The sequence below is a fragment of the Natator depressus genome, chromosome 1, assembly GCF_965152275.1.
Source record: "Natator depressus isolate rNatDep1 chromosome 1, rNatDep2.hap1, whole genome shotgun sequence".
In the NCBI taxonomy this organism is placed as follows: Eukaryota; Metazoa; Chordata; order Testudines; family Cheloniidae; genus Natator; species Natator depressus.
The window spans coordinates 286825280-286852205 of NC_134234.1; the positions used below are offsets into that span (position 1 = coordinate 286825280).

At 41.6% G+C, this 26926-nt stretch overlaps 1 protein-coding gene across 2 annotated transcripts in view; it reads right to left on the reverse strand.

Annotated features, from left to right (window-relative positions):
• SRGAP1 (SLIT-ROBO Rho GTPase activating protein 1) overlaps positions 1-26926 on the reverse strand; it is a 239567-nt gene that overhangs the window by 27102 nt on the left and 185539 nt on the right. For both annotated transcript variants that reach the window (XM_074942133.1, XM_074942132.1), the window contains exons 11-15: positions 19460-19487; positions 17434-17467; positions 13833-13893; positions 13585-13662; positions 11822-11956 (exon numbers count right to left, since the gene is read on the reverse strand). In XM_074942133.1, the coding sequence (XP_074798234.1) occupies positions 11822-11956; positions 13585-13662; positions 13833-13893; positions 17434-17467; positions 19460-19487 (336 nt within the window). The remainder of the gene's footprint in view (positions 1-11821; positions 11957-13584; positions 13663-13832; positions 13894-17433; positions 17468-19459; positions 19488-26926) is intronic.

Sequence of the window (26926 nt, forward strand, 5' to 3'; positions counted from 1 at the left end):
GGGAGCTCAGGGCAGGGATAGGGGTTTGGGATGCAGGAGGGGGTGAGGGCTCCGGCGGTGCTTACCTCAGGAGGCTCCTCAGAAGTGGCACGATGTCCCTCCCTCAGCTCCTAGGCTGAGGTGCAGCCAGGTGGCTCTGCACTTTGCCTCCGCCCCCAGGCACTGTCCCCACAGCTCCCATTGGTTGCAATTCCCAACCAAGGGGAGCTGCAGAGCCAGCGCTTGGGACATGGAGCCCCCCAGCTGTCCCTCCGCCCAGGAAGGGGCATGTATGTTGCCGCTTCTGGGGAGCTGCATGGAGCCAGGCAGGGAGCCTGCCAGCTCTGCCAAACCCACCCTCCCAGCACCCATGGCTCCCCTCGGTAATTCCCAACCACGAGCACCCATGGCTTCCCCAGGGCTGCCTCTCCCCAGACCACCCAAGATTTAGTCAGCGGTATATAGTTTACTGCCTGTGACCTGTCCATGACTTTTACTAAAAATATCTGTGACTAAAACATAGCCTTACTCATAACTACCTGCCAAGGGCATAGACAGTGTAAGCAAAAAGGGAACATCAGGTTTCATAGTATGGGTCCTATCACATTCCAGCAGCATGCTACCTGTCAGGACACAGTGTAAAACAGTCACTATAAGTCATTACAAACCACACATTGCTGTAATTAGCTGCGTATATTTTAACTCATTCCTAGTAAAATTGTCCCAATTTTCTTACCTCTCATTCATTTCCGTGGCGAAAAAATTCTCTGCTGAAAATCTGAACACTGCACAACTGTGAATTTGGCTGCTTTCCATTGTTTATTTCCAAAACACTGATATTCCCCTCATAAGTTTTGCTTTAGTTTACAATGAAAGATAGATGAGAATTGTAATCTTTTACCTAAGGATCTCAAACATCAAGGACTAAATTCTGGCTGCTTCTATGGGGGAAAAGGAGTGGATGCAAGAACCCCCTTGCATAACTGTGTTGCTTTCCCCATCCAGGGGAAAGACAGTGTTGCTTTGCCTCTAAAGGTTACTTTTCCAGAGGAGGTGCGTCTGTGAGGGTGGGGTTGTTGTGTGGCCATAGCAAAGGCTAGCAGATCAGTTACTGTGAGGAAGGATTACTGGCTATAACAGTGCCAAGGAGGTAAAGCCCATTGCACACAACTACAGCGAATCTTCTACTTGCATGCTGAAGGCCTCTTCTTCATCTTCATTACTTTGACTCTCAAGAACCATAATTTAGTCCTATTTCAACACTCCTCTGAAGTGAACTGGTATTTTTCCTATTTTTCAGATAAGATAACCTAAGCATTTATTTTAGAACATAAGAATGGTCATACTGGGTCAGAACAATGGTCCATTTAGCCCAATATCCTGTCTTCCGACAGTGGCCAATGCCAAATTCTTCAAAGGGAATACACAGAACAGGTAATCATCAAGTGATCCATCCCCAGTCATCCAGTCCCATCCTCTGGCAGCCAGAGGCTTACGGACACCCAAAGCATGGTGTTGCATCCTCAACCATTTTGGCTAATAGCAATTGATGCACCCATCCCATGCAGCCATGAACGTATCTAATTCTTTTTTGGAACTGTCAGGAAGGAGTTAAAATTCAGCCAGCAAAAAAGACAGAAACTGCTGAGAAGCAAGGACACTGACAACTGTAAACAATTAATAAGCCTATATGGTCAATGCCTGCCCAGTAACTCAGATTTTAGAACAGAATAAACCCTCCCTTCACAGCCCACCAGATATCTGTAAACACTCATCCCTACCTCCCCCCGACCCTGCCTCCTGCCCCCATAAGGTAGCCATAGATGCTTGATAGGTTTCAGAGTAACAGTCGTGTTAATCTGTATTCGCAAAAAGAAAAGGAGTACTTGTGGCACCTTAGAGACTAACCAATTTATTTGAGCATAAGCTTTCGTGAGCTACAGCTCACTTCATCGTATGCATACTGTGGAAAATACAGAAGATGTTTGTTTTTATACACACAAATCATGAAAAAATGGGTGTTTATCACTACAAAAGGTTTTCTCTCCCCCCACCCCACTCTCCTGTTGGTAATAGCTTATCTAAAGTGATCACTCTCCTTACAATGTGTATGATAATGAAGGTGGGCCATTTCCAGCACCCTGATTATCATACACATTGTAAGGAGAGTGATCACTTTAGATAAGCTATTACCAACAGGAGAGTGGGTTTGTTTTGGGGGGAGTGTAGGGGGGGGGGGGAGAGAAAACCTGGATTTGTGCTGGAAATGGCCCACCTTGATTATCATACACATTGTAAGGAGAGTGATGACTTTACATAAGCTATTACCAGCAGGAGAGTGGGGTGGAGGGAGAGAAAACCTTTTGTAGTGATAAACACCCATTTTTTCATGATTTGTGTGTATAAAAACAAACATCTTCTGTATTTTCCACAGTATGCATGCGATGAAGTGAGCTGTAGCTCACGAAAGCTTATGCTCAAATAAATTGGTTAGTCTCTAAGGTGCCACAAGTACTCCTTTTCTAGATGCTTGATGCAATAGGATGACCTCTATACGTATGTACTGTTCCTATTTTTATCTTTGCTTAGGGTTCTCTCTTGATTTGTAACAATGTCTGTCTCTGTATGTACAGATAAATGCAAATGAACTGATAAAAGAATGTATATAACTGGCCACTATGGCACCGTATTTTTGAAGCTGCTTGTCAGTCTTCCCAGTACTGTGAATAAACCCCCTTCAGTATTGTCTGTGCCTGTCTGATTCTTGGGGAAAAGAATCTTTTGCCTAACAGAACCGAGTTATGGTTTTGGCCTTCACAACATCCCCTGGCTATGAGTTCCACAGATTGACTGTGAGTTGTGTGAAGTACTTCCTTTTGTTTGTTTTAAACCTGCTGCCTGTTCATTTCATTGAGTGACCCCTAGTTCTTGTGTTATGTGAAGGGGTAAACAACACTTCCTTATTTACTTTCTCCACACCATTCATGATTTTATAGACCTCTCTCATAGCCCCTCCTTAGTCATCTCTTTTCTAACCTCAACAGTCAAGTCTTTTTAATCTCTCCTCATAGGGAAGCTGTTCTAGACCCCAAATCATTTTTGTTGCCCTTTGCTGTACCTTTTCCAATTCTAATATATCTTTTTTGAGATGGAGTGACCAGAACTTCACGCAGTATTCAAGGTGTGGGCATACCATGGATTTATATAGGGCATTATGATATTTACAGTCTTCTTAATCTCTTTCATAATGGTTCCTAACATTGTTAGCTTTTTTGACTAATGCTACACACTGAGCGGATATTTTCAGAGAACTATTCACAATGACTCCAAGATAGCTTTCTTGGGTGGTAACAGCTAATTTAGATCCCCATAATTTTGTATGTATAGTAGGGATTATGTTTCCCAATATGCATTACTTTGCATTTTTCAACACTGAATTTCATCTGCTATTTTGTTACCCAGACACCCAGTTTTGTGAGATCCCTTTGTAACTCTTCGCAGTCAGCTTTGGACTTAACTCTCTTGAGTAATTTTGTATCATCTGCAATCTTTGCCACCTCACTGTTCATCCCTTTTTCTAGATCAATTATTAATATGTTGAACAGTACCGGTCCCAATACAAATCCCCGGGGGACACCGCTATATACCTTTCTCCATTCCGATAACTGACCACTTATTATTACCCTTTGTTTCCTGTCTTTTAACCAGTTATTGAGCCATGAGAGGACCTGCCCTCTTATCCCATGACTGCCTACTTCACTTAAGAGCCTTTGCTGAGGGACCTAGTCAAAGTTGTTTTGAAAGGCCATGTACACTACATCCACCTACCACCTTTAATAGATTGGTGAGACATGACTTCCCTTTACAAAAGCCGTGTTGATGCTTCCCCAACAAATCCTGTTCATCTGTGTGTCTGATAATTCCATTCTTTACTACAGTTTCAATCAATTTGACTGGTACTGAAGTTAGGCTTTCTGGCCTGTAATTGCCAGGATCGCCTTTGGAGACTTTAAAAAAAATTAGCATAATATTAGTGATCCTCCAATCATCTGGTACAGAAGCTGATTTAAATTATAATATAACATACTAACTGTGGTATGCAACCTATGTGACTTGCCCAAATAATGCAGAGTTAGTTGCAGAAATGGGAATAGAACTTACAATTAGAGGAATGACCCAGGAGTCAAAGATCACAAGACAATACTCCCACTTTTAAGTCCAGGCAATTAGCCTGGCTTTGGCAAGGATAACCTCATTAGGAATTAATCTATCCTCTATGTGTGGGGAAGGAGGCAAGGAAGGGAGGTGCTTGGAGAAGGGAAGGAATATTGGCCACAACTGAAACAGCCTCAGGGGAACTGATGTCAAGTGGAGAGGTGCATATTTTGCAGCGGCCAACTAAATTTAAATCAAGAGTGAAATCTACAATGGTGTGGAGGGCCTTGCAAGACCTTTTGCACCCTGGAAGCCTAGAGTTCAGGGAGAGGGAAACTATAGGTGTAGTGGCTGCATAGGAGGGCCTCAGCACTCACTCAGAGATCTCTGAACCAGCTGTGACAGGGCAGCACTGTGGGAGGACCAAGTCAGGGACCATAGTCTTTTTGAGACTGTGCTTTCCAGAGGCCGTAACACCTAATGGAAGAAGTGCAGAGAGGTTGGAGCCACTGCTGACTGCATACTATAGGCAGGTATGCAGTGGGGGTGAGGCAGGCTGTGCTGTACTGAACCCTGTCACTGGGTTTTTGTGTGTATTTCTAATCAATTGACTTAGTTCACTTACTGTGTAACAGAGCTTCAAATTTTTAAACAAAACTCTATTTTCAAAATCACCAGATTTCAAAAATCACAAGAACCTGTTCATAATGCAGTGTCATCTCTGTCCATTTTGGAGATACTGAGAACCAGGGTGCGCGTTTGCTTTTCCTTAAGACGCGGCAGCACATTTAATCATCTGTTGAACTATCTTGAGGTTTTTGCAAACAGTGCTTAAAGTGAAATGCACGAATAACCTGCATCTAAGGAATAAAGTAGACCAGAGAAGGGGAAAAAACCAACAAAAAAGCCAAACCAAATAACACAATATTAAATTATACATTAAGACAAGAATATATCCTGTCTAAAGAACCTAAGACAATGTCATAAATATAAAGGGAAGGGTAAACCCCTTTAAAATCTCTCCTGGGCAGAGGAAAAATCCTCTCACCTGTAAAGGGTTAAGAAGCTAAAGGTAACCTCGCTGGCACCTGACCAAAATGACCAATGAGGAGACAAGATACTTTCAAAAGCTGGGAGGAGGGAGAGAAACAAAGGGTCTGTGTGTCTGTTGGTATGCTGCTCTTGCCGGGGATAGAACAGGAATGGAGTCTTAGAACTTTTAGTAAGTAATCTAGCTAGGTATGCGTTAGATTATGATTTCTTTAAACGGCTGAGAAAAGAATTGTGCTGAATAGAATAACTATTTCTGTCTGTGTGTCTTTTTTGTAACTTAAGGTTTTGCCTAGAGGGATTCTCTATGTTTTGAATCTAATTACCCTGTAAGGTATCTACCATCCTGATTTTACAGAGGTGATTTCTTTACTTCTATTTACTTCTATTTCTATTAAAAGTCTTCTTGTAAGAAAACTGAATGCTTTTTCATTGTTCTCAGATCCAAGGGTTTGGGTCTGTGGTCACCTATGCAAATTGGTGAGGATCTTTACCAAACCTTTCCCAGGAAGTGGGGTGCAAGGGTTGGGAGGATTTTGGGGGGAAAGACGTGTCCAAACTACGTTTCCCAGTAAACCCAGTTAGAGTTTGGTGGTGGCAGTGGATATTCCAAGGACAAAGGATAAAATTAATTTGTACCTTGGGGAAGTTTTAACCTAAGCTGGTAAAAGTAAGCTTAGGAGGTTTTCATGCAGGTCCCCACATCTGTACCCTAGAGTTCAGAGTGGGGGAGGAACCTTGACAGACAACATCAGGCAAATTGATGTTTAAGCAAGAATCCCAAAGTAGTGGAGCATTTAACAGGCAATAAATGCTCAGGTATATAAACCACAAACGTTTGCATTTGAGCACAGAAGCGTTGTGCAATGGAGCACTACTTAGTGGTTACAACATGGTAAATGAAGTTAGCCTGGTGGTTATAACTCAATAACTGGGGTCAGGCTCTATTTCCATCTCTCCCACAACCTCCCCAGTAATGTACGACAAATATTTACCCTTTCTAGGCCAAATTCCGTGGTGACAAAACAGAGGTGTAAGTTTCATATAAGGAGTATGCTGGTCATAAAATAAGTGTAAGTTCAGTAAAACCTGCCAAGAGCAACCACTCATGGGAGTTAGCAAAAGTGGTCTCTTAAGTGGTGGTCTCTTTTCAAAGGTTTGCACACCAGAGAGCAGTGGTGTTCCGTGGCCTCTGCAAGTAGTAGCTCGTGACAGGTTGTCTCTCCTGAGAGGTGGTCACTAAAGGCAAGTTTTACTGTAGGTTCTAAGTAACAAAAGTGATTTATGCTGATGTGGCAGTTGGCGAGTGTGCAAAATAAGTGTAATTTACATTCAGCAGGAAAAGCAACTGGCAAGAGTGCAAGATACAGTTGGCCATCCCTCTACTACATCACCAGTGCTTCCATGGCCAAATCTGGCCCCGGTGTATGAAGGAGTCACTCATATTGCCTTCAGTATGACTAGCATCTACTGAAACAGGCTGAATTCAATACCCTCAGAATACCAGCAGTAGTGTCCATCCTTCTGCTCAGGCAGCTGAAGCAGCTGAATTATGGCTTTCCGGTATAGAGAAGCCCATAATGATACAAGTTCCTTATGCCCTATCACTTGCTGCAGACTAGCTCTGGAACAATCAGAACTTGTCCCCAGTTTAAACCAAAGTTGTTCAAAAATCAAAACAAATTAGCTATATAATTATTATACATTTATCTGGGGAAAATTGCACAGAAAGCACTGAATCTTTTGTAGCACCATTTCCAAAGCAATTGCAAAGAAAAAGCACTAAATCACAATATGTTATTTCATTTGAAAATATATGCATTAATGCAAAAAAAACCCAAAAAAATAAAACAAACAAAAAAACAAAACAAAACCCTCAGTGGCTACATTGTGAAAAGCTTCAGTTTATGGTAGTAGCCTCAAATATGTTTGACATCCACAGCTGAATACTCCATTTTCAAGGTTCTTTCACTAGCAACATTATATTTTCAGATATTATCTGTGACATTTTGCCATTTTATATTTTTAAATGAATGCCAACTTTATGTATCATTTCTATATCCTATTTTGTTGTGAATCACAGGAATCTTTGTAAACAGAACTGTAAAATAAATTTGCATTCATCTTCAAAAACTGTTTGGAAGGACACCAAGTGAAAATGGATATATTCATTTTCATACTGTACTATCACAAACTTTATTTAATAAGAACTGGAGCATTTGCAAGCTTCATTAACAAATAAAAGCTTTCCAGAATCTACATGCTATATAGTGATCTCAACAGGTCCTAAAAATTTCTATTCTCTTACAGGAAAAGGGCCTGTGCCTGCTCCTGTTAAAAATAATTAGCAAAACTCCCATTGCCTCTAGTAATAGTGATGCATATTTATATTATTATTATAGTGCCTGAAGGCCTCAACCTGGATGGAGGCCCCAATGTGCTGGGGCCGTACAGACACAGAAAAGAGATTATCCCTGCCTCGAAGGATTTACAATCCAAACTGGGAGCAGGGTTTTGCCCGAACTGTCTGTCCCATTGCAGATTATATGATGTCTAAGATTAAAAAATAACAGTAAAAACTGCATTTGGGACTGGACTAGGATTTTGAAAATATATGATATCTGGGTTCCATCAAAATTCAGGTGGGGTATAGTAAGTTCTAAAATTAGTGAGTTTCTTCTTGTATAAAAGATTATACTCTGGAAAGCAGCACACAACCTACGTATACAAGTGTAGAGACAAAATTAAAACCCTGAAGAGGGTCTGAAAACTCACATCAACAAAAGGAATTAAAAATACTGCTGCTGAGGTGCTCTCAAGACATCAGAGAAGAAACAAAAGTACAAAGTTCAGTACAAACATTTAAGTCATCCACTGCCTTGTTCAGTGCAATAGTTCTCTGGAGGGCTGAAACATCTGCACTGAGCTTTACGCTATGTTTCTTCTATGATGACTCTCTAAAAATGCAAGTAATGCTTTTAATTCCTTAAACTCTTTTTAGCTTACTTCAATCTTAGTTTAAGGCTTAGAGTCTGCTTTGGTTTCCTTTGTTCTCGCACCTATTTTTGAGCATACAAACACCAATATGGGTTGGTTCGGGACATGAATTGACATTGCCTTGGATTAAAAAGCTAGGCTTTAATAGTGTGTGAATAAATAGGATTTTGCTTGGAAATCAAATAATATTTCATATAAACTACTATACTCATTTCTACCTTATCATAGCAGAAAACAGAAACAAGTCAAAAATAAGCAAATATATAAATATTGTGATGGGCAAACATTTTAATGCAGGTAATATTTCAAGGATGAAGTAGTCAACAGACCATGAATTTCATATAAACCAAATGTTTCACTGATACTCAGTAACTGTGTTTAAAAACAAACACACACATAAGTGTTTTATAAATATTTTAAGAAAGATATCCAAACTCTCCACCTTAGGTTTTTCACAGGTAAGCTACAGATGTAGGTTCACAGCTGACTATCCCTGGACTGGCTCTTAGGGCTGGCTGGGAATATAAATGCAAGAACCATCCCCTTAACTTGATCAGACCACTTGCTGCTCCAGACAGGAATAAGAACTCTCCTTATTCCAAAACAAGATGAAACCACCATGATCTACCCAGAAAAACTCTTGGATCCTGCCAAAACTTACTTATAGAAAACTCTACCCAACCAAGCAGCCAAGGAGTAGATGAATTAGCTAGGTCCTACACCCACTTCTAGAACACTGCTAAAGACATTCTAGTACCAAAGCACCCTCTCTCAATCCCCCCACCTATGCAGACAGTCAGTTGACTTGTGAAAGAAATAACTGAAAGTAGTCAGTGGCACACACAGAATTTCTACAAACCTATGCCACTGCCATAACAAAGGCAAACAGAGCCTCTCTCTTCTTTGCCACTGAGGCAGAAAAGTGAATCCCAGCAGAACTTTTTTGGGCTACAAATCATTTTGGAAATACAGACTGGCTCTACTCAACCCTAATACACAGTACCTCTTTTTGTGAGTAATTGTCACAAAGAAGGTCACCTACATCCAAGATGGCCTCATAAACCACAAGAGGAACTAGCCAAGAGCAGGAACAGAAACACAAGACGCCCTTTCCAAGGAAAGGAGTGACATCATTCAGGGTTACCATCTGTGACTCTGATATCTACTCTTCCTGGATACAAAGAGACAACAGGGAACTTCTGGGAGCCCTACTATAACAGAGATTGTCAACACTTCCTTTCAGGAAGATAATTTACTGCCTACCATAAGACATATAGTAGTCAGACTAAAGGAATCATTGGTTGATGCTAGAAGCCCCACAAACTATCACCCAATGCCCAGACTCACTTTTCTCAAATAAGCTGACTGATAAGATAGGCCAGTCTCCAGTGCCACATGAACCTGGTTCCCCCTCAGTGAAGCTGTAGGCCACAAAATGGTGTTGCTTTGGAGCTGACCTTTCTATTGACAAGGGATGCATATCTATACTCATTCTGCCAGAACTCTACCATCAATCACCAAATATACCTGTCCTGCATCTGAGAAGCTGAAGGCGGGAAAGGAACTTTAAACATTTCAGGCCCCTCTTCTTGGAAAGAACCTAACAGGTTGTTTTGGACAACTGTTCTTCCATCTCCAAAGCCCTCATTTGAGCTATAAGGCTCAATCTTCTTCCTCCATAGTATTCAAATCTATTTAAAGCCATTGGGAGATCTGGTGAGATGATATAAGTTGAAGTGCCAGCAGTATGTGGACTTACCCAGGTCTACATGTAAACACCACTATCTCCCAGCTGTCTTAATGCTTAATCAAAATAATGAAGGCATAACAAGATCCAAAGGATAGAAGTTGAAATGAGAAAAATCAGACTGAAAATAAGGTGCAAATTTTTAACAATGAGGGCAATTAACCATTTGAACAGTTTACTAAGTGATATAGTAAATTCTCCATTATTTGATGTCTTTAAATCAACATTAGATGTTTTTCTAATATCTATTATTTAGTTCAACCAGAAGCTATTGGACTCAATACAGGAATTACTGGGTTAACTTTTATGCCCCATGAAGGAAGTCAGACTAGATGATCCGAATGGTCCCTCCTCTGACCTTAAAATTTTTGACTCCATGACATTTGCTCTTGGATGAGGAGCAGCTGATTAAAGGTGAACCCAGACAAGACTGAAGTAACACTGGTAGAAAGGTTGAAATGCTTTATAGAACTTGTCTTCTCTCACATCTTCTTCTGTTGGGGGAATCTGTCCTCAGATTGTTAAATTAGTCTGAAGTTTTGGGGCCCACAGTGCTGCTGGAGACTCAAATACTCATGGTGGAAAAAATGTGCCCACCTCCATCTCAGCATGACCCTCTCCTGAGTGACCGAGAGATCACAGTGATCCACTCATTAATAACCTCCATGCTAGATTACTGCCATTTATCCTATCTAGAAATGAAACCACACACTGAGCTCCACATAGTACAAAGCACAACTGCCCATTTGCTGAGCAACACAGGGCACCTGAACACACCACCCTGGAGTTCTGCATGTTGGGCTGGCTCCCCACTGAGCCGATAGTAGAGTTCAAGGTGCCTGTCCTAATTAACCCCCCACCCCATGGGACTGAACATAGCTACCTAGGAGATTGCTTCTCCCCCTTCATAACACTTACATTCAGCTGGGACAGCCAGCCAATAGAGTGAGGCTCAGGGGAGGAAAGCTTTCCACAAGAGCTGGAACTTAACTATGGAACTCACAAAGCCATGTTTTGTGCCCTGTTGATTCTGGGCTGTCCCAGGGCCGTAGGATATCCCAGTGTAACTCGGACAGCAATCAAAGGTTGCGTAAATTACAGTAACCTGTCCCTGCCTGCCTGTGGGCAATAGTACTGCCCAGGCATTTTGCAGCATTAGGTGCTGCGGTCCCACTTCCTACCACTCCAGCCCCGTGATGGCATGCTCTTCATGCTGGGGGTTGTGAAGAAGTCCTCTGATGACAGCCTGCAGCTATCTGTCTCAGTTCCCTGTGCTGAGGGAATTTTTCATCAGCAGGTTCGGAGGCTTTTTGAGCCCTTTTATACTGCTTTCCTCTCTTTACCTAGTGTACAGTGGCAAGAACATCACCTGGAATGAGAACTATTATGCTCCTAATCCTGCAAAGGGCTGAGGTATCCCAACTCCCCAAAAAGCAAATGGAAATTGAGAGCACTAAGCATCTCACAGGTGGTGCTCAGAATCAGACACTGTTGGGTCATTAAATAGTTATTCACCACCATTTGCATGAGACTTCTGCAGAGAGTGAAACCATTGCTAGAAGTAATGCACTCTCTTGGCACACTGATGTCATCATTCCCTTGTTCTGCCCTAGAGATTAGAAGAAAATGGCAGTGTATGTAAATTTAAATATTTCATATACTAAGAAAGATTGTCTTCCTGCTGTACTGAAAACAAAGACTTACACTGTACATTGATCCTTCTGGAAAAAGGGAGCAGTCACAGCTGCAAGTATGACTAATAATCGACACAGACTGTTGTAGATGGCAAACAAATTGTTTCAGAAAAATCAGTGAAATCATTTTTTTTCTAGGTAGCTACTGTATTTATGAACATGTAATTCTATAGAGAATGAAATATGAATTTTTACTTACTGACACAGGAAATAAGATCATTAAATCTTTCCTTAGGAAAGACAGGATTTTCCAGCCCTCGGAAATAGAGCTTCAGTACTCCAGCAACTGAGTTAATGTCATGGTTACTTTGGTCATCTGCCAAAGGATTTTCACCTTAAAAATAAATAGAGTAAATGAAACATACACAGGCATTCTTGCTTAATAGTATTTCATATAAATAAATGAAGATTTGATTTGACTGCGTGGGATGTTGCACGGTAGTAAAATAATAAACATCGGTTTAGAAATCCCGCCCCATGATTAAACTGAAAAAAAAACAAACAAAAAAAAAACCCCCCAGCCTGAAATAAATCTTTCTTTAAATTATGTAACCCAGTGATCCCATAGCTCATGAAGTTCAGAATGAATATTTTGGGACAGATTATGATTTGCAATTAGTGAAATAAAGAATACGATCATTCTTAGTGAAATAGGACTTTTAGGACTATTCCTAGGCAGCTTATATAGAACATATAAAACAGAGATTTATTTGAGCTGCACATCTCTCTTTGGATTGAACAGGCATTCACAGAAACTCAGGAAGATGTGCATAATGCAGTTGTATGAGTACAATGTACAGAATCAAAACCACTAAAACTCACAGCAAAATACTGCATCATTTAAAAGACTAAACTGGATGCTAAAACATTTTTAGCTTTAATGATATTATATGACTTCGAGAACATTTCCGTAGTGAAACAATTTCCATTTTAATAAGGCGGACTTTAAAGATAGACAGTAACAATCCATTAATGTCCTCAGATATAAGGGCGCTGCATCATTTATCATATAAAAACAGTTACTGCACATATCTGCTCAAGTATCATATCTGATTTTACAAGGTATGCAGTTCATATTGGAGAGTGAAAATATCATCTACTCTTTCTTCTTACTGTTAGTCACAAGACAGATTGTTCTCCAAGGGTTCCTCTTATTAAAAGGTGATCTGCAAAGGTTATGCTAGAAATTAAAAAACGGTTTGTAAAAATCTCAGAGACGACTTAGCTGTGGTTTTTTTTTTTTAGAAAAATGTAATTAACACTATGGTTTAACGCAATCTGAGAATTGCTAGCTCCTTCAGATCCTGGTTCCTCTGCCACAATAAGTGACATCACAAAAGTCATAGACTTAATGTAGGTTGAAAGACAAACACATTTAAAACCTCTGTTCACTGTCTCACATCTTTCTCAGAAAATTATCCTCTGGGATGAAATTGCCTTAGGAATGAAAATAGAGGTTTAAAATGGAACGACTCTTTCAACCTATGCTTGTATTGACTGTGATGTCACTTTGGCAGAAGGACCAGAAAGTCCAGCACTCATATTCTGCAAGACCCAGTAACAATGGTCTCAAATTGTGTTAAATATTGTCTGATCATCCATTTAATATTTTTGGTTCTTTTGGGAATCTTAAAGATAATAAAAACAGGAAAGACAAACAAGTCATCCTTTGCAGTTCACCATTGGTAAAATAAAACATTTTACAGACAGTGCAAGGGTCACAAATCTTGTGTACTCGTATAGTAAAATATAATCTTATGTGCCTAGCGGCAGAATAAAGTGAAAACGCTGAAAGAGTCATTACTATACTGGGCAAGTAAATATACAGTTAGGTAAAGCTTGAAGTACAGTGAATACAGTACATAAAATTGCTTAAATATCCAAGAAAATTATTAAATTTTAACAGATTTTTTTTTCAAGAGCTGGATCTCAGGTTGCCCATAGGGATGAAAATTCAATTACCTCTCTCAAATGAATTTTTAATATCATTGACTTCCACCTGGGAACCAGACACTCTGAAAATTCCCTGATGCTGAAGACCTGAAGAGTAGGGGAAGAAAAGATGAGCAATGAGATCATGTGCTAAAGAATTAATCTATTTTATAACAAGTAAATGACAAACATGAGGGTGTAAAATTATAATGCAAAATATACTTTATGCAAAATAGCCAGGGTGCCAATGAAATGACATGACATATTTCAGAGCTTACCATATAAATTGATAAATTTGATACAGCTTTCCACTATGAGGGGAATGACTTGTCCTGAATCCTGGCAAAAGCAAAAAGAATATAATCACAAACTGAAAGAGACAGAAGTTAGATCACATGTGAAAATGGGTTTTATTGATAATTCAAGATTGACTCATAGTATTTATTAAAACAACCCCTTCCAAACAAAAACTGTCTCCCCACTTTTGCCAAGAGGCTAAAAAAGTAATATTAAGGTTCTTATGCAAATCATCAAATCAAATAAATTCTAAGTGATGGCTGAAATTTTATCCTCAATTTATCTTTTTGCATGTGGTTATCTTAAAACACATGAAACCTCATTTCATGCAGTTATTTTAGACTCCTGAAGCAAAATGAGTTAAACAATGAATTTCCTTTTAAATATACAATTAACATTAATTATCATGGTATAAAAATGAAGCTTGTGCATTAATTTAGCTTATTTTTCCATTAGTAGCTGGAGTGAATTTTATATACTCTGGGGCCAAATTCTTGCAGATGCTTGCTCATATGGCCAGGCCTGAAAGGTCAGGGAAAGGAAGTTAGTGGCCCCTATTCTGGCTCCTCTGAGGTGTCAGAAATGCTGCTCCACAGGCTGTCTGCAGTCAGAGCCACCAACTGGATAGCACGGGATGGTATACTGTCTACTTCCTGACCTGGGAATTACTACCACTGACAGCTACCTGTACAGTGTATTCCTACCCTTAGCAGGACTAAGTTGTGTACAGGGCTGGGTCTCAGCCAGAATACAGATACACATTAATGCAGCTTTAGAAGCATGTGTTCTCCTGTGTGGGGATCCATTATGCCTATTTTCGGTGCCAGTTAGGACCCACCCCTCAATTTGCGATACAGTCCGAAAGGGAGGGTAAGATATTTGGCCCTGATCCCCAAGTTCTCTTCAGTGGGATTCTGAATAAGAGTAAGCAACAATATGGGTCTGTGTGCAGGATCAGAACCTGTATTTCTAAAATGTCTTGCCTTTGGTGTTTGAATCACAACCATGGCGTTAGCTAAATATAGGGTTTTTTGTTTTATATTAAATATGACTGTTTAAAAAAATAATCAGTGGGAGGGAACAGGAAGTATTTGACCATACATGGATTCTAGATCAGTAAAATTTAAGTTTAATTTGACTATTTTTCAAACCACTGATTATCCAAAAGAATTCCTTCCCTGAGGATTTTATGTGGTGGGAAGGCATGTGTGTTTCAATGACCCTGAGTGCTTTGCTGGCAGGAGTTTTAACTCCTGGTAGGGTCACCCAAACTGGATAGGTGTAAGGGTAGGGACCAAACAAAAAACAGTCTCTGTCCTCCACAGGCTCAACATAGTCTTGTAAAAAAGTTAAGTTATAAAAACACAAAAAGGTAGCCATTCCAGCAAACAGCATGAGAGAGAGAGATGGAGGAGCATTGTTCATGCCCCATGCAACGTCTGCTGGTGTCAAAAGGATCAGATCCAAGAGAATGGTTACTGTTTGCTGGGCTCTGCATTTTGGCATTTTAAAAATAGGATACTATTTACCCAGTGGAGATTAAGGACTCTGAAGGAGTCCTCAAATATGCATTGAGGACATGAACCATATATGGTTAAAAATAGTTACTGCTTATGCTTGAAAAAATAAACTTTTTTCATAACCGAAAGGTACCTTCAAAAATCATTATTTGGTGGCTACAATATTTTTAGACAAATGAATCTCAAATATGAACCAATTTATTTCAAAATTTAATATAAAAACAGATTAAGTTACAAAACCACAAAGAAAACAAATAAAAAACTCTGTCACTCAAAATATGCAACCTTTCTTTTTCTTCTTATAAAATAGTCCTTTAGTTTCATGTTAAACTAAATTAGAAGTAAAGAAGGCAGAGCTAAGAATTAAGTCCAGGCAAAGATTCTATACGCAATGTGTGTGTCTAGTTTTTTACTGGAAGACCATGGGCAAATATACAATATATATATTCTTATATGTTTGGGGAAAAAAATCTACAATGGAATTGCTGAGACGACCTAACTATTGCTTTGGTGTGCAACATTATAATGCTTTAATGGGGTTATTTATCATAATTCCAGTAACTATTCTACTTTAAGTAATGTACATTTTAGAATTTTATCTAAAAAAAAGCCAAAGGGAGGGTTATGGTTAAGAATCAACAATAATAATTACACCAAAATTTACATTTCAGGTTGTGTAGCAATTCAGTAACAGATAAATTAATTTGCACAAGATCTGCACAGTTCAGCTGCTAACCTAGTAATACTACAACAATTAAAAACAATAAATATTGGGCTGTCCGTACAAAACAGCAAAATATTAGAACACATATATCACATATACTGCTAGCATACTTATCTGTACAAGGAATGTAAAGCTGCTAAAAGGGTATTGTTTGCAGTAAGAAATTACCAGAGTACACATGACTATTTTAATGCTTGTTTTAGGAGTAGCCTCACAACACTAAAACATTCAGCCTTAGTTTTCACATTTGTCCAGCTCATTGCAAATCAAAAGTAACAGGTCATAGATTTTTTTACCCACTGGTGGAAAGAAATCATTTGAGGAAGGAATCTGCTTTTGCTAGATGTCACCAAGACTGACCCCTTCCACTGCCATTAATTCAGATAAAATATCTGCTATTAAGAAGCACGTATTTCGGCCCGATGAGCATGTCTTGTTAAAGCAGTTATGTAATAATGAGCCATTTTTTCTATCCTGTTGTGGGGCCACTCAAAATGACTCATCCTTTCCATACAAAGCTCATTCTTTGACTAGACGCCCTTTCCCTGGCCTTACTGAATGATCAGTCATTAGGCTACCTCTTTTTTAAGACTGGACATGCAGGGGAACAGCCTCTCTCCTTGTGGCTGAGCTCTCACCCACCTCGTCTCATAGTGCCTGTTCCAAGATCTGGATTGTGCTGGAAGGCAATACATTCTATTTTTTTAACCTGGGTGTGTTAATTTTTGTTTTATTTGTATCTTTGCAGAGATAATTGAAGATAATGATGTTTATGTTTTGCCCAGTGCTATGATTTACTATTATGTCTTTATATCACAAAATGACATCTGTGTAATACCATTAGCTTTCAGCGCAGTTGTGTAGGTGTCGCGGAAAGCTCAATTTGAAAACAGTAGGATCATATTTGTGCCATTAATGGTGGAATTTGTCCTACAAAATATTTACTACCAGTGATGATGTACAAGAAGAAAGGAACTCAGCTTGACTCTCAGATCCCAGGTGAGTTTCCAGGAGTTGTCGTTTTGAAAAACATTTTTAAAATTTGTAAACTGATTACCTAAACCTTACTACTAGAGTTGATTTGAAGTTTTATTCTCATTCAACACAGGACATTGTGGGGAGCTTGCTAATGAATAAGGGAATATCTGTAAATTTATAGTTCATCTCTCCATAGTCATTCTCTAGGAGGACTATGGCAGCCAAAACTGAATTATGAAACAATCTAATTTCTTAATGCAAACCTCCCCTGTAAGGTCAACTGGAAAACTAATTTAAAGCCAGGCATGAATGCAACTTGTTAGTGAGGAAGAGTCAGCTTTCTTTTCACTAGAACTATACCTGGTGTCTGGTGTGAGAGTTCCTTCGTCCTCGGCTACAAGCATTATCAGAAATAAAGTAAGAAAAAGAAGAAGATAGTAAATACAGTAAAGATACAAGATACAGAAGTATGCTTCTCACAATTTCACACAATACAATGAATTCCTGAAGTCATGGGAAATGAAAACCTGGATTTCAGACCCAGTGTACTATTGGCTGTACATAGGGTTCTGATTTATTTAAAGTGACTAAAACTGCTGGTAGGAAATAATGTCAGATTGTGGGATATAACATTAAACTTTATCTTTTAATGAACTGCAAATTTTTTACCAAAACCATCCATACTTGTATTAAATAAATTGTAAGGAAGTTCAATGTGAACATTGTATTCTTCTGTTTCCCTCTAACTTTAGGAAGTATTATATTGATCAGCTGGGCAAGAGGCCCAAGACAAATTTGAACATCGTGATCTGCCTCAGTTTACATGAGGTTTTGACCATTACAGCAAGAAGTGTTGAGATCAGCCACCCAGAGAGCCGGTGTCAGTACCTTGATAAATGATTCCAAATCACCATTAAACAACTTAGCATTATATTGTGATCGGGGTCTGGGCTTCCTGTGTTTCTGGGGTTTAGGGGGAAGGTTTGGAGGCCTAAGAGAAGGGAATGTGATTACTGAGCAAGGTAGAATTAAGTCATACTATAAAATATCTGTAAGCTCGTGGCAAAGTAATAAAACATTTTAAGAGGAGAAAAGGAAAACAAAAACAGTACTTGTCAAACAAAGACATTTCACAAGATTTAAGTGTAACATAATAAAGAGAGGAAAAATCCTGCTAAAAAGAAATTCCTCACTGATAATTCTGACATTCCTTACAAATCCTCTTTTAAAGTTTTAGTGTACACTCCTCCGCCAAAGTGTATGATTGGAATGGTCTTATTTTGTATGATCATCCACGAAATGTGCAGCAGGAACGGAAATCCATCCTGCCAACCACAGCATGACACACCAACATTCTAAGCACCTCTTTTATTAAACAGAGAAGTTGCCTCATGATGGAGAAACTTCAACTGAAAATTAAAGCTGGGCATTGTAATCCTCAGGCACTTCAAAAAACAAATCATGGACATTTTCATCTGGAGACAGTAACTATTAAACAGATTAGCCTCTCACATTCATACTGACAATTTTTTTTCACAAGAAACAAAATACATTGCAATTTAGCTAGAAGAATTAAAGGAATAGCATCAACATAAAAAACTCACGATGCACTTTTATCTGCTAAATGTTTACATAGTATTGTTACATGTAACACATGGGATGACTAGAACCAAAAGAGATTACTGAAATAAGTATTCTTCTCTAATTCACAATTTATTTTGTGCACTTGTCAGTACTTGTTGGTGTGTAGTTAGTGTCCCTATATAGCCAGTCAGGTTCCCTTGTTTTGATGGCTCTTTCAGGCGCCAATAGAAGACAGAAAACCTTTTTTTAAAAGTTAGGAAAAAATCACATTAAAACCTAAAAATATGGTAGTGAGACTCTGGGCTGATTAGGACTGGAAATTACTTTTAATTAATCTTTAAAGAAATCCTTCTCCCCTAAAACTTCTGTTTCCACAGTAGTGCCTTGGTAGCAGTAGAAACTACATCTGAGAAGAGATATCTTGCAAAAGTGACAATTTGGAACATTGTATGACAATATAAAAGAGTGCAGAAATGTTAAAAAATATTTCATTCCTATTCACCAAAGCAAAAAATTAACCTTTAAATTGATGTGTTTCAACTTCATGAGATTTTATGAAGGTGTTCACAAAAGTACTTTATAATTCCAGAAAAAAATGGACAAGTGAGTCCTTTATCAATTTAAAGTCACAGCATTAGCTTAGTTAGATGCTAGAATGTGTGATGCAAGTATGCTTCTGTACAATTTATTTAACAATACTCATGTTTCAAATTAATCACATTGTTCATATAGATGATTTTTGAAACTTTATTATCTTTGTAGCTCCCTACAACACAAAAAAGGTTAAAAAAAAAAATCTTACCTGGTGGTCACGTATTCAGCTCTGTGACCTAGAGGAGTTCAATGAACAAGGAAATATTCAGTTGTAGCTTATGGAAATAAAAGCTTATTTTTGTATGTAACTATACTTATGCTTGCCAGTATACTATTCATCTTGAATTATTTTTAACCCAAGTTTATTTCACAAGATTTACAACTGTACAACAATTCAGGGCAATGTGAGGTTATCTTCCATCTCCATAGTTTTAAATAACCCAAAACAATCCACGTATAAAGCTACTTCTCAGACATTTTCTCTTTAAAAAACCATTTGGTAATGTAAATAATGTGATGCAAAATTTCAAATAGCCTCCACTGTTTATGCTCATGTATTTTAATGACTAAATCAATATGTAAATAGAGCTATGCCAGGATTAGATTGCATCCTGGCTGGTGCCTAAACTTGTTCAATGCCAAAAATGCAGAGCTCTTGACTGTAACTGCTTGCTAATAACTATTTATTTACTCTCTTAAGAGTACAATAAATGCTGCACATTGACCTGTCCATAGTGATGCCCAAGTCACTTTCCTGAGTTGATACAGTTAATTTATAACCATGAGGTATATGAGTAGTTTAACTTTTATCTCCCCAATGTGCACTGTTTTGCATTTATAAATAATTAATTTCATTTACCATTGTGTTGCCCATTCACTTAGCTTGGTTAAAGCCCTCTGAAGTTCCTGAGTCTTCTCTAGATTTGACACAATTATTTAGGTTAGTCATCTGCAAACTTTTCCACCTCACTGCTCATACCACTCATCTCTCTCCCTCTAGATAATTAAATATATTAAACAGGATTTAACATGGAACATTGAGTCACCCTGCTGTTAACCTTTTGCAATGATAAAAATTGTTTACCTTAGAAAGGAAAATGAATAAGAGGGAACATGATAGAAATATATAATGAATGGTCTAGAGAAGGTAGCTGCAGTCAATAAGGCAAATAAGATGTTAGGATACATAGGAACAGATGGAGAAAAATATGCAAAATATTATAGTGCCATTATACAAATAAGTGGTGCAGTCTCATCTGGATTCTGCAGGTACTACTGGTCACTCCATCTCAAAAAATATTTTGCAGAACTAAAGGAGGTTCAGAAAAGGGTGACAAGAAAGATCAAGGGCATGGGTGGTGGGTATAATAGGCCAGAGAAGGCTGCAGCTGCTGCTGTGGGAGGCTGGGTCTGCTCTGGCCCCAGGCCACCAATTTCGGCTGGGGCTGCTCCGGCTGAGGCTCAGGTCGGCTGGCTGGCTAGATCTGCTCTGCTGGAGCTTGGGTTGGTCGGTTGGCTGGGGCTGGCCCAGGGCTCCTCTGGTGGCCATGAGAGGGAGGTGTGGGGGGCTCAGGCCCCCAGCCAAAGTGGGGGTCCACCTGCCGCCCATGATCCAGGGCCTGGAAAATCTTTCATGTGAGGAGAGAATTAAAGACTGATTGTTTACCTTTGAAAGAAAATGAATATGAAGGGACATGATAAAAATATATAAAATAATGAATGATCTAGAGAAGGTAGACTAGGGAGAGTCAATTAAATTAAAAGGTGGCAAATTCAAAATCAATTAAAGGAAATACATTTTCATACACTATATATTGAAACTGTGGAACTCTGTCACAGGATGTCATTAGGGCCAAAATTTAAACAAGATTAGAAAAGGGATTGGACATTTATATGGCTTAAAAGAATATTAGAGTCATAACAGTTAATGCAAACAAATTCTGGAAGAGATTAAAAAACCCTCAGACTTCAAGGTTTAGGCCCATCTCTAGTTACTGGAGATCAAGATGAGACCTACTGGGAGGGGCTGATTATTCTGCCTTATGTGAGGTTTCTTGTACCGTCCTCTGAAGCACTGGTATTGGCTCTTTTTGGAGTCAGGATACTGGACTGGATGAGCCATGGGACTGAACCAATTTGACAATTAGTATGTTTCCTATATTTGTTATTGACACAATTAAAAAAAACAGTTACTAACCTTTCTGTAACTGTTGTTGTTCGAGATGTGTTGCTCATGTCCATTCTACGTTACGATTGCACATGCCATGTGCACCGTTGCCAGAGATTTTTCTCTCAGTGATATCCATTGGGCCGGCTCTAGCTCCCTCTGGTGCCACACACTTATACGTCAGTGTAAGGGGCACTGCTGGCCCTGCATCATCTCAATTTCTTCTTGCTGGCTAACTCCCAACAGAGGGATAGGACGGTGGGTCGTGGAATGGACACGAGCAATACATCTCAAAGAACAACAGTTACGGAAAGGGTAGTAACTTGTTTTTTCTTCCTTGAGTGCTTGCTCATGTCCATTCCATGTTAGGTGACTCACAAGCAGTACCCAAGGAGGCGGCCTTGGAGTTCATGGACATGCAGATTACAATACTGCTCTGCTGGGTGATGGCGTAGTGGAAGGAGAAGGTATGCACTGACAACCAGGTTGTAGCCCAGCAGATATCCTGAATTGGGACCTGGGCCAGAAATGCAGCTGATGAGGCCTGAGTTTTTGTCGAATGAGTGGTGAAGACAGCAGGAGGTGGAATGTCCGCCTGCTCGTAGCAGCCCAAATACAGGAGGCTATCGAGGATAAGATTCTCTGGGCTGAAACCAACAGGCCTTTCATCCTTTCTGCTACTGTCACAAGGAGTTGCATAGATCTATGGAACAGCTTAATCCTCTCAGTGTAGAAGGCTAGGGCATCTCTGATATCCAGTGAGTGAAGCTGTGGCTCTTCTGAATTCCTGTGTGGCTTTGGGAAGAAAACTGGCAGGAAAATGGCTTGGTTACTATGGAACTATGAAACCACCTTTGGAAGGAAGGCCAAGTGGGGACACAGCTGAATCTTGTCCTTAAAGAACATCGTGTATGGAGGTTCTGACATAAGGGCCTTGATTTCCGAGACCCTTCTGGCGGAGGTAATCACTATCAGGAAAGTGACCTTCCAGGAGAGAAACAGCAGAGGACTTGATGCTAGCGGCTCAAAGAGAGGGCCCATGACTCTTGACAGGACTAGGTTTAAATCCAAGGGTAGAATCAGCTCGCAAGTCTCAGGGTAAAATCTCTCTAACACTTTAAGAAAGCAGATGGACATCTCGTGTGAGAAAACTGACCTACCACTCACTGGCAGGTGAAAGGCTGAGATCGCTGTTAGGTGTACCTTGATAGGTGCAAGGGCCAGACCTTGCTATTTTAGGTGGAGCTGGTATTCCTGGATAGATTGAAGGGAAGACCAAGTAAGAGACAGACTTTGTTGGGAAGACTATATCGAGAAATGCTTCCACTAGGTCAGGTAGATAGCACTAACAGACAGCTTTCTACTACCTAGCAAGACCTGGCGGACTTGTTCTGAACAAGCTTGTTCCTCCGAGTTCAACCATGGAGCTTTCACACAGTCAGATGAAGGGCCACAAGGGTCATGTGGAGTAAATATCCATGGTCTTGCGAGATCATGTCTGTGCGGAGTAGGAGGGTAGCAGGGGCACTACTGACATGTGTAGCAGTGTGCTGAACCAGTGTTGGTGTGGCCTCACCGGCACTATAAGGATAACACTTGCCTTGTCCTGCTTGATTTTCAGTAGGACCTGAGGAATTGGAGGAAATACACAGATTAGGAGCTCTGCCAATGGAAGCAGGAAGGTGGCTGAAAGGGAGCAGGGCTGTGACCATGAAGCGAGCAAACCTGATGGCATTTCCTGTTCTGCCTGGTTGCAAAAGGTCTACCTGGGGAGATCTCTTACCTTTGGAGGATGAACCTGATAACCTCTGGGTGAAGAGACCACTTGTGGTGAGAGGAGAAAGATCTGCTGAGGTGATCAGCCAGGGCTTTCCAGGCTCCTGGAAGATGGATAGCCTTGAGGTGAATGGAGATGGACAGCCTGCTGACACAGGGTGGAGGACCTCACTCCTCCCTGTCTGTCAATGTAGAACATGGCTGTCGTGTTGTCTGTAAGCACTTGTACTACTTTGCCCGTGATCTGGGGAAGAAACACTTGGCAAACTAAGCAGACCGCTCTGAGCTCTTTGACATTTATATGTAGGGAGAGCTTTTCCTGGGACCACAAGCCCTGAGTCCTGAGGCGATCGAGGTGGGCTCTCCAACCTAGATGGAAGCATCCAAAACCAGCATCCAAAGCATCCAAAACACCAACAGATGGACACTGACAAAGGGAACTCCCCCCCATTGCCGACCAGGGGTCCTTCTACCAACCAAGGGAGGCGAGGACCGGGGCTGGAACACTAAGCACTGAGTCCAAGTGATGTCTGTTCGGTGAGTACACTGAAGCTAACCATGCCTGTAGGGGTCTGAGGCACAGCCTTGTGTCTCGTACCCTGTACGTGCACATAGCCACGTGTGCCAGGAGCTTCAGGGAAACCTGGGCTGTTGTGACGGAGTGGACCTTGACCCTGGATATCAGATCTGACATTGTCTGGAATGGAGCCTCTGGAAGGAAAGCTCTGGTCTGTGTCAAGTCTAGCACTGCCCCGACTAACTCTATTCTCTGGACTGAAATGAGAGTTGACTTTTGTTCATTTATCAACAGGCCCACTGCTCAGAAGGTGGCTTGGACCAGGCTGATGCTGTACTTTACTTGAGCCTCTGAGTGGCCCTTGATCAGCCAGTCGTCGAGGTACAGGTAGTACCCTTTGCCTTCTGAGCAAGGCTGCTACCACTGCCATGCATTTCGTAAAAACCCAGGGGGCTGCAGACAGACCAAAGAGGAGGACAGTGAATTGGTAATGGGACTAGTTTACTACGAATCTGAGGAATTTTCTGTGGCCTTGGAAGATGGAAATAGTGTCCTTCAAGTCGAGGGTAGCATACCAGTCCCCTGGATCCAGAAAGGGAATGATGGAGCCCAGGTAGACCATACAGAACCTCAGTTTATTAGAATAACTGTTGAGGAGGCGCAAGTCCAGGATGGGTCAATGAAACCCCCCCGCCCTTGGCCTTTGGGATTAGGAAATATCGGGAGTAAAACCCCTTCCCTCTCAAGTTTCAAGGCAACTCTTCCACGGCCCCACCTGTAGGAGGGCTTTCACCTCTGGGGCTAGAAGTTACTCCTGAGAAGGGTCCCTAAAGAGGGATGGAGGGGGGAGGAAGGGGTGGAGGAAAACTGAAGGGTGTAACTGTCCACAACTGTATTCAGCACCCAGCGCTCTGATGTGATGAAGGACCATGCTGGGCTGAAGTGGGAAAGTTGGTCCAAAAACAAAAGGGTCAGGAGCAGGACCTGATGTTGGAACTAGTATAGAGCCCTTGGGTGCACCTTCAAAAGTTCTGCTTGGGACCTCCTGAGTATCTATGCGACACCGGTAGTGAGGTTGAGGTGGATGGGGATGGTTGACACTTGTAACCCCTGCTCCTTTTCTTGAACAAGTCCCGTCGCGGTGGCAGAGCTGAGAAGCAGGCCAGTTGCTGAGGCCTGAAATGCCTCCTCGAAAGAGCCGGAGCATAGGAACCCAGGGATCTGAGGGTAGCCCTTGAGTCCTTCAGACCATGGATCTTTGTGTCTGTTTGCTCAAAAATGGTGAGGTTCCCTCAAATGGGAGTTCTTGGATTGACTGTCAGACCTCCTGCGGTAGCTCCAAGGACTGCAGCGAAGAGCATCGCCTCATAGCCACTGCGGAAGCCATTGTTCTGGCTGCTGTATCAGCTGCATGCAGGGCTGCCTGGAGGAAGGCTCTGGTTATGTTCTTTCCCTCCTCTAAGAGGGCAGAGCACTCTTGCTTGGCATCATGAGGCAGCGAGTCTTTAAATTTCATCAAAGAGTCCCACATATTGTAATCATACCGCCCCCCAGCAAGGCTTGCAGGTTAGAGATACAAAGCTGCAATCCCCTCGTTGAATAAAAGTTTCTGCCAAACAGATCTAATCTCTTTAAGTATTTCTGATGGGGGGTAGCACTTGCCTGGCCTTGTCTGTCTCTCTCATTGGCCACTGTTATGACTCGGGACCCCGGAGGAGGGTGAGAATATAAGTACTCGTACCCTTTGGTTGGCATGTAGTATTTCTCCTCTGCCTTCTTCAAAGTGGGAGGAAGAGAAGATGGGGTCTGCCACAGGGCTCTGACTGGACTCATAACAGCCTCATTGATGGGTAAGATCACCTTAAAAGGTGCTGCTTCAGTCAAAATGTCAGTGAAGCTATGGACTTCTTGAACACCTGAACCTCTAGCCCCAGATTAGCAGCTATTCTCTTTAGAAGCTCCTGAGGGGTTCTCCTGCTCGGCCCTGAGACAGACTCATCTGGGGAGGAGAAGTAAGAGGCTCGTACCGGAGGGAGAGCTTTCCTCCTCTTCTTCTGCCCCTATTACTCTCACCAGGCCCACATCTTGCATGTAGGTACCAGGCTTGGTACTAGAGTCAGAGTCCGGTGTTGAATGGAGCAGTGTGGGAGCCAGCCTCTGGGACACAACTGAGCAGGACTGGTGGGATGATGGTCCTGGTACCGGGGGAAACCCCCACAGATTCCAGAACAGCCACTGCATCGGCCACTGCCCTGCCAGTCAGGTGCTGGTGGGGGGACCTGCACCGGGATCTGGTGGGATGTAGGATGGATACCACTGGTGGCTCTTGGGATGGGTGTAGGACTCCACCTCAGATTCCGAAGAAGAGGCCTCCTGAGGTGACCACGGTACCCCTTGCTTCTACCAGTTAGTGCCAAGGGTGCGGGGACTGGTGCCAGACCGGGGGTGAGCTCACAGATGAAAGAAGGGCTGTCTTGCCTTTGGAAGGTACCGAGGGCCCCGGTGCTGGGAAAGAGCTTGGAGCTCCACGCTCTCTTCTGCTCATGCTCATCAGATCAGGCAGTTGTCCCATTGGGGTTGGCAGAGAAAATAAGTCCCTGGATGCTTCAAAGGCCTCTGGGGTAGAAGGCACTGCAACCCCACTGGCACAGCAATGACTTCCTGGTGCAGGCGGGTTCCTGCACTGAGCTCAACTGCTCTCGGGGTGGAGTTGATGGTACCGCTATGGGACCGGGGATGGAGGAGTGGCCTGATGTGGGTTGCACTCCACTGCCTTCCCCCTGCTTGCCTTTTCTTGGCACTGGGGAGTGTCTTCTCTTGGACTGCTGTTCCTTATGTTTTTTCCTTGGCACTGGAGATGAAGAACAGTGCCGAGAAACATGCAGTACCAGAGGGGCGCTTCGCACTGAAGCGCTTGGTGCCCAGTCCAATCGGCTTGGCTCCGATGCTGGTCTAAGAGCGGCTTCCATTAGGATAGCTCTCAGTCTAGCCTATCTTTCTCTGTACAATACTTAAGGCCCCGACATATCTGAAAGCGCTCTTGTATGTGACCCTCTCCCAGAGGCTTCAGACAACTGGAGTGTGTGGGTCGCTCACTGGCATAGGCTTGCCAGAGGAGGCACAAGGTTTGAAGGCCGGGGACTGGGGCATGCCTGGCCCCAGGGGAAAAGGGAGCCCCTATACGCTAAAGGAGGGGGACTAATTATCTACACTTA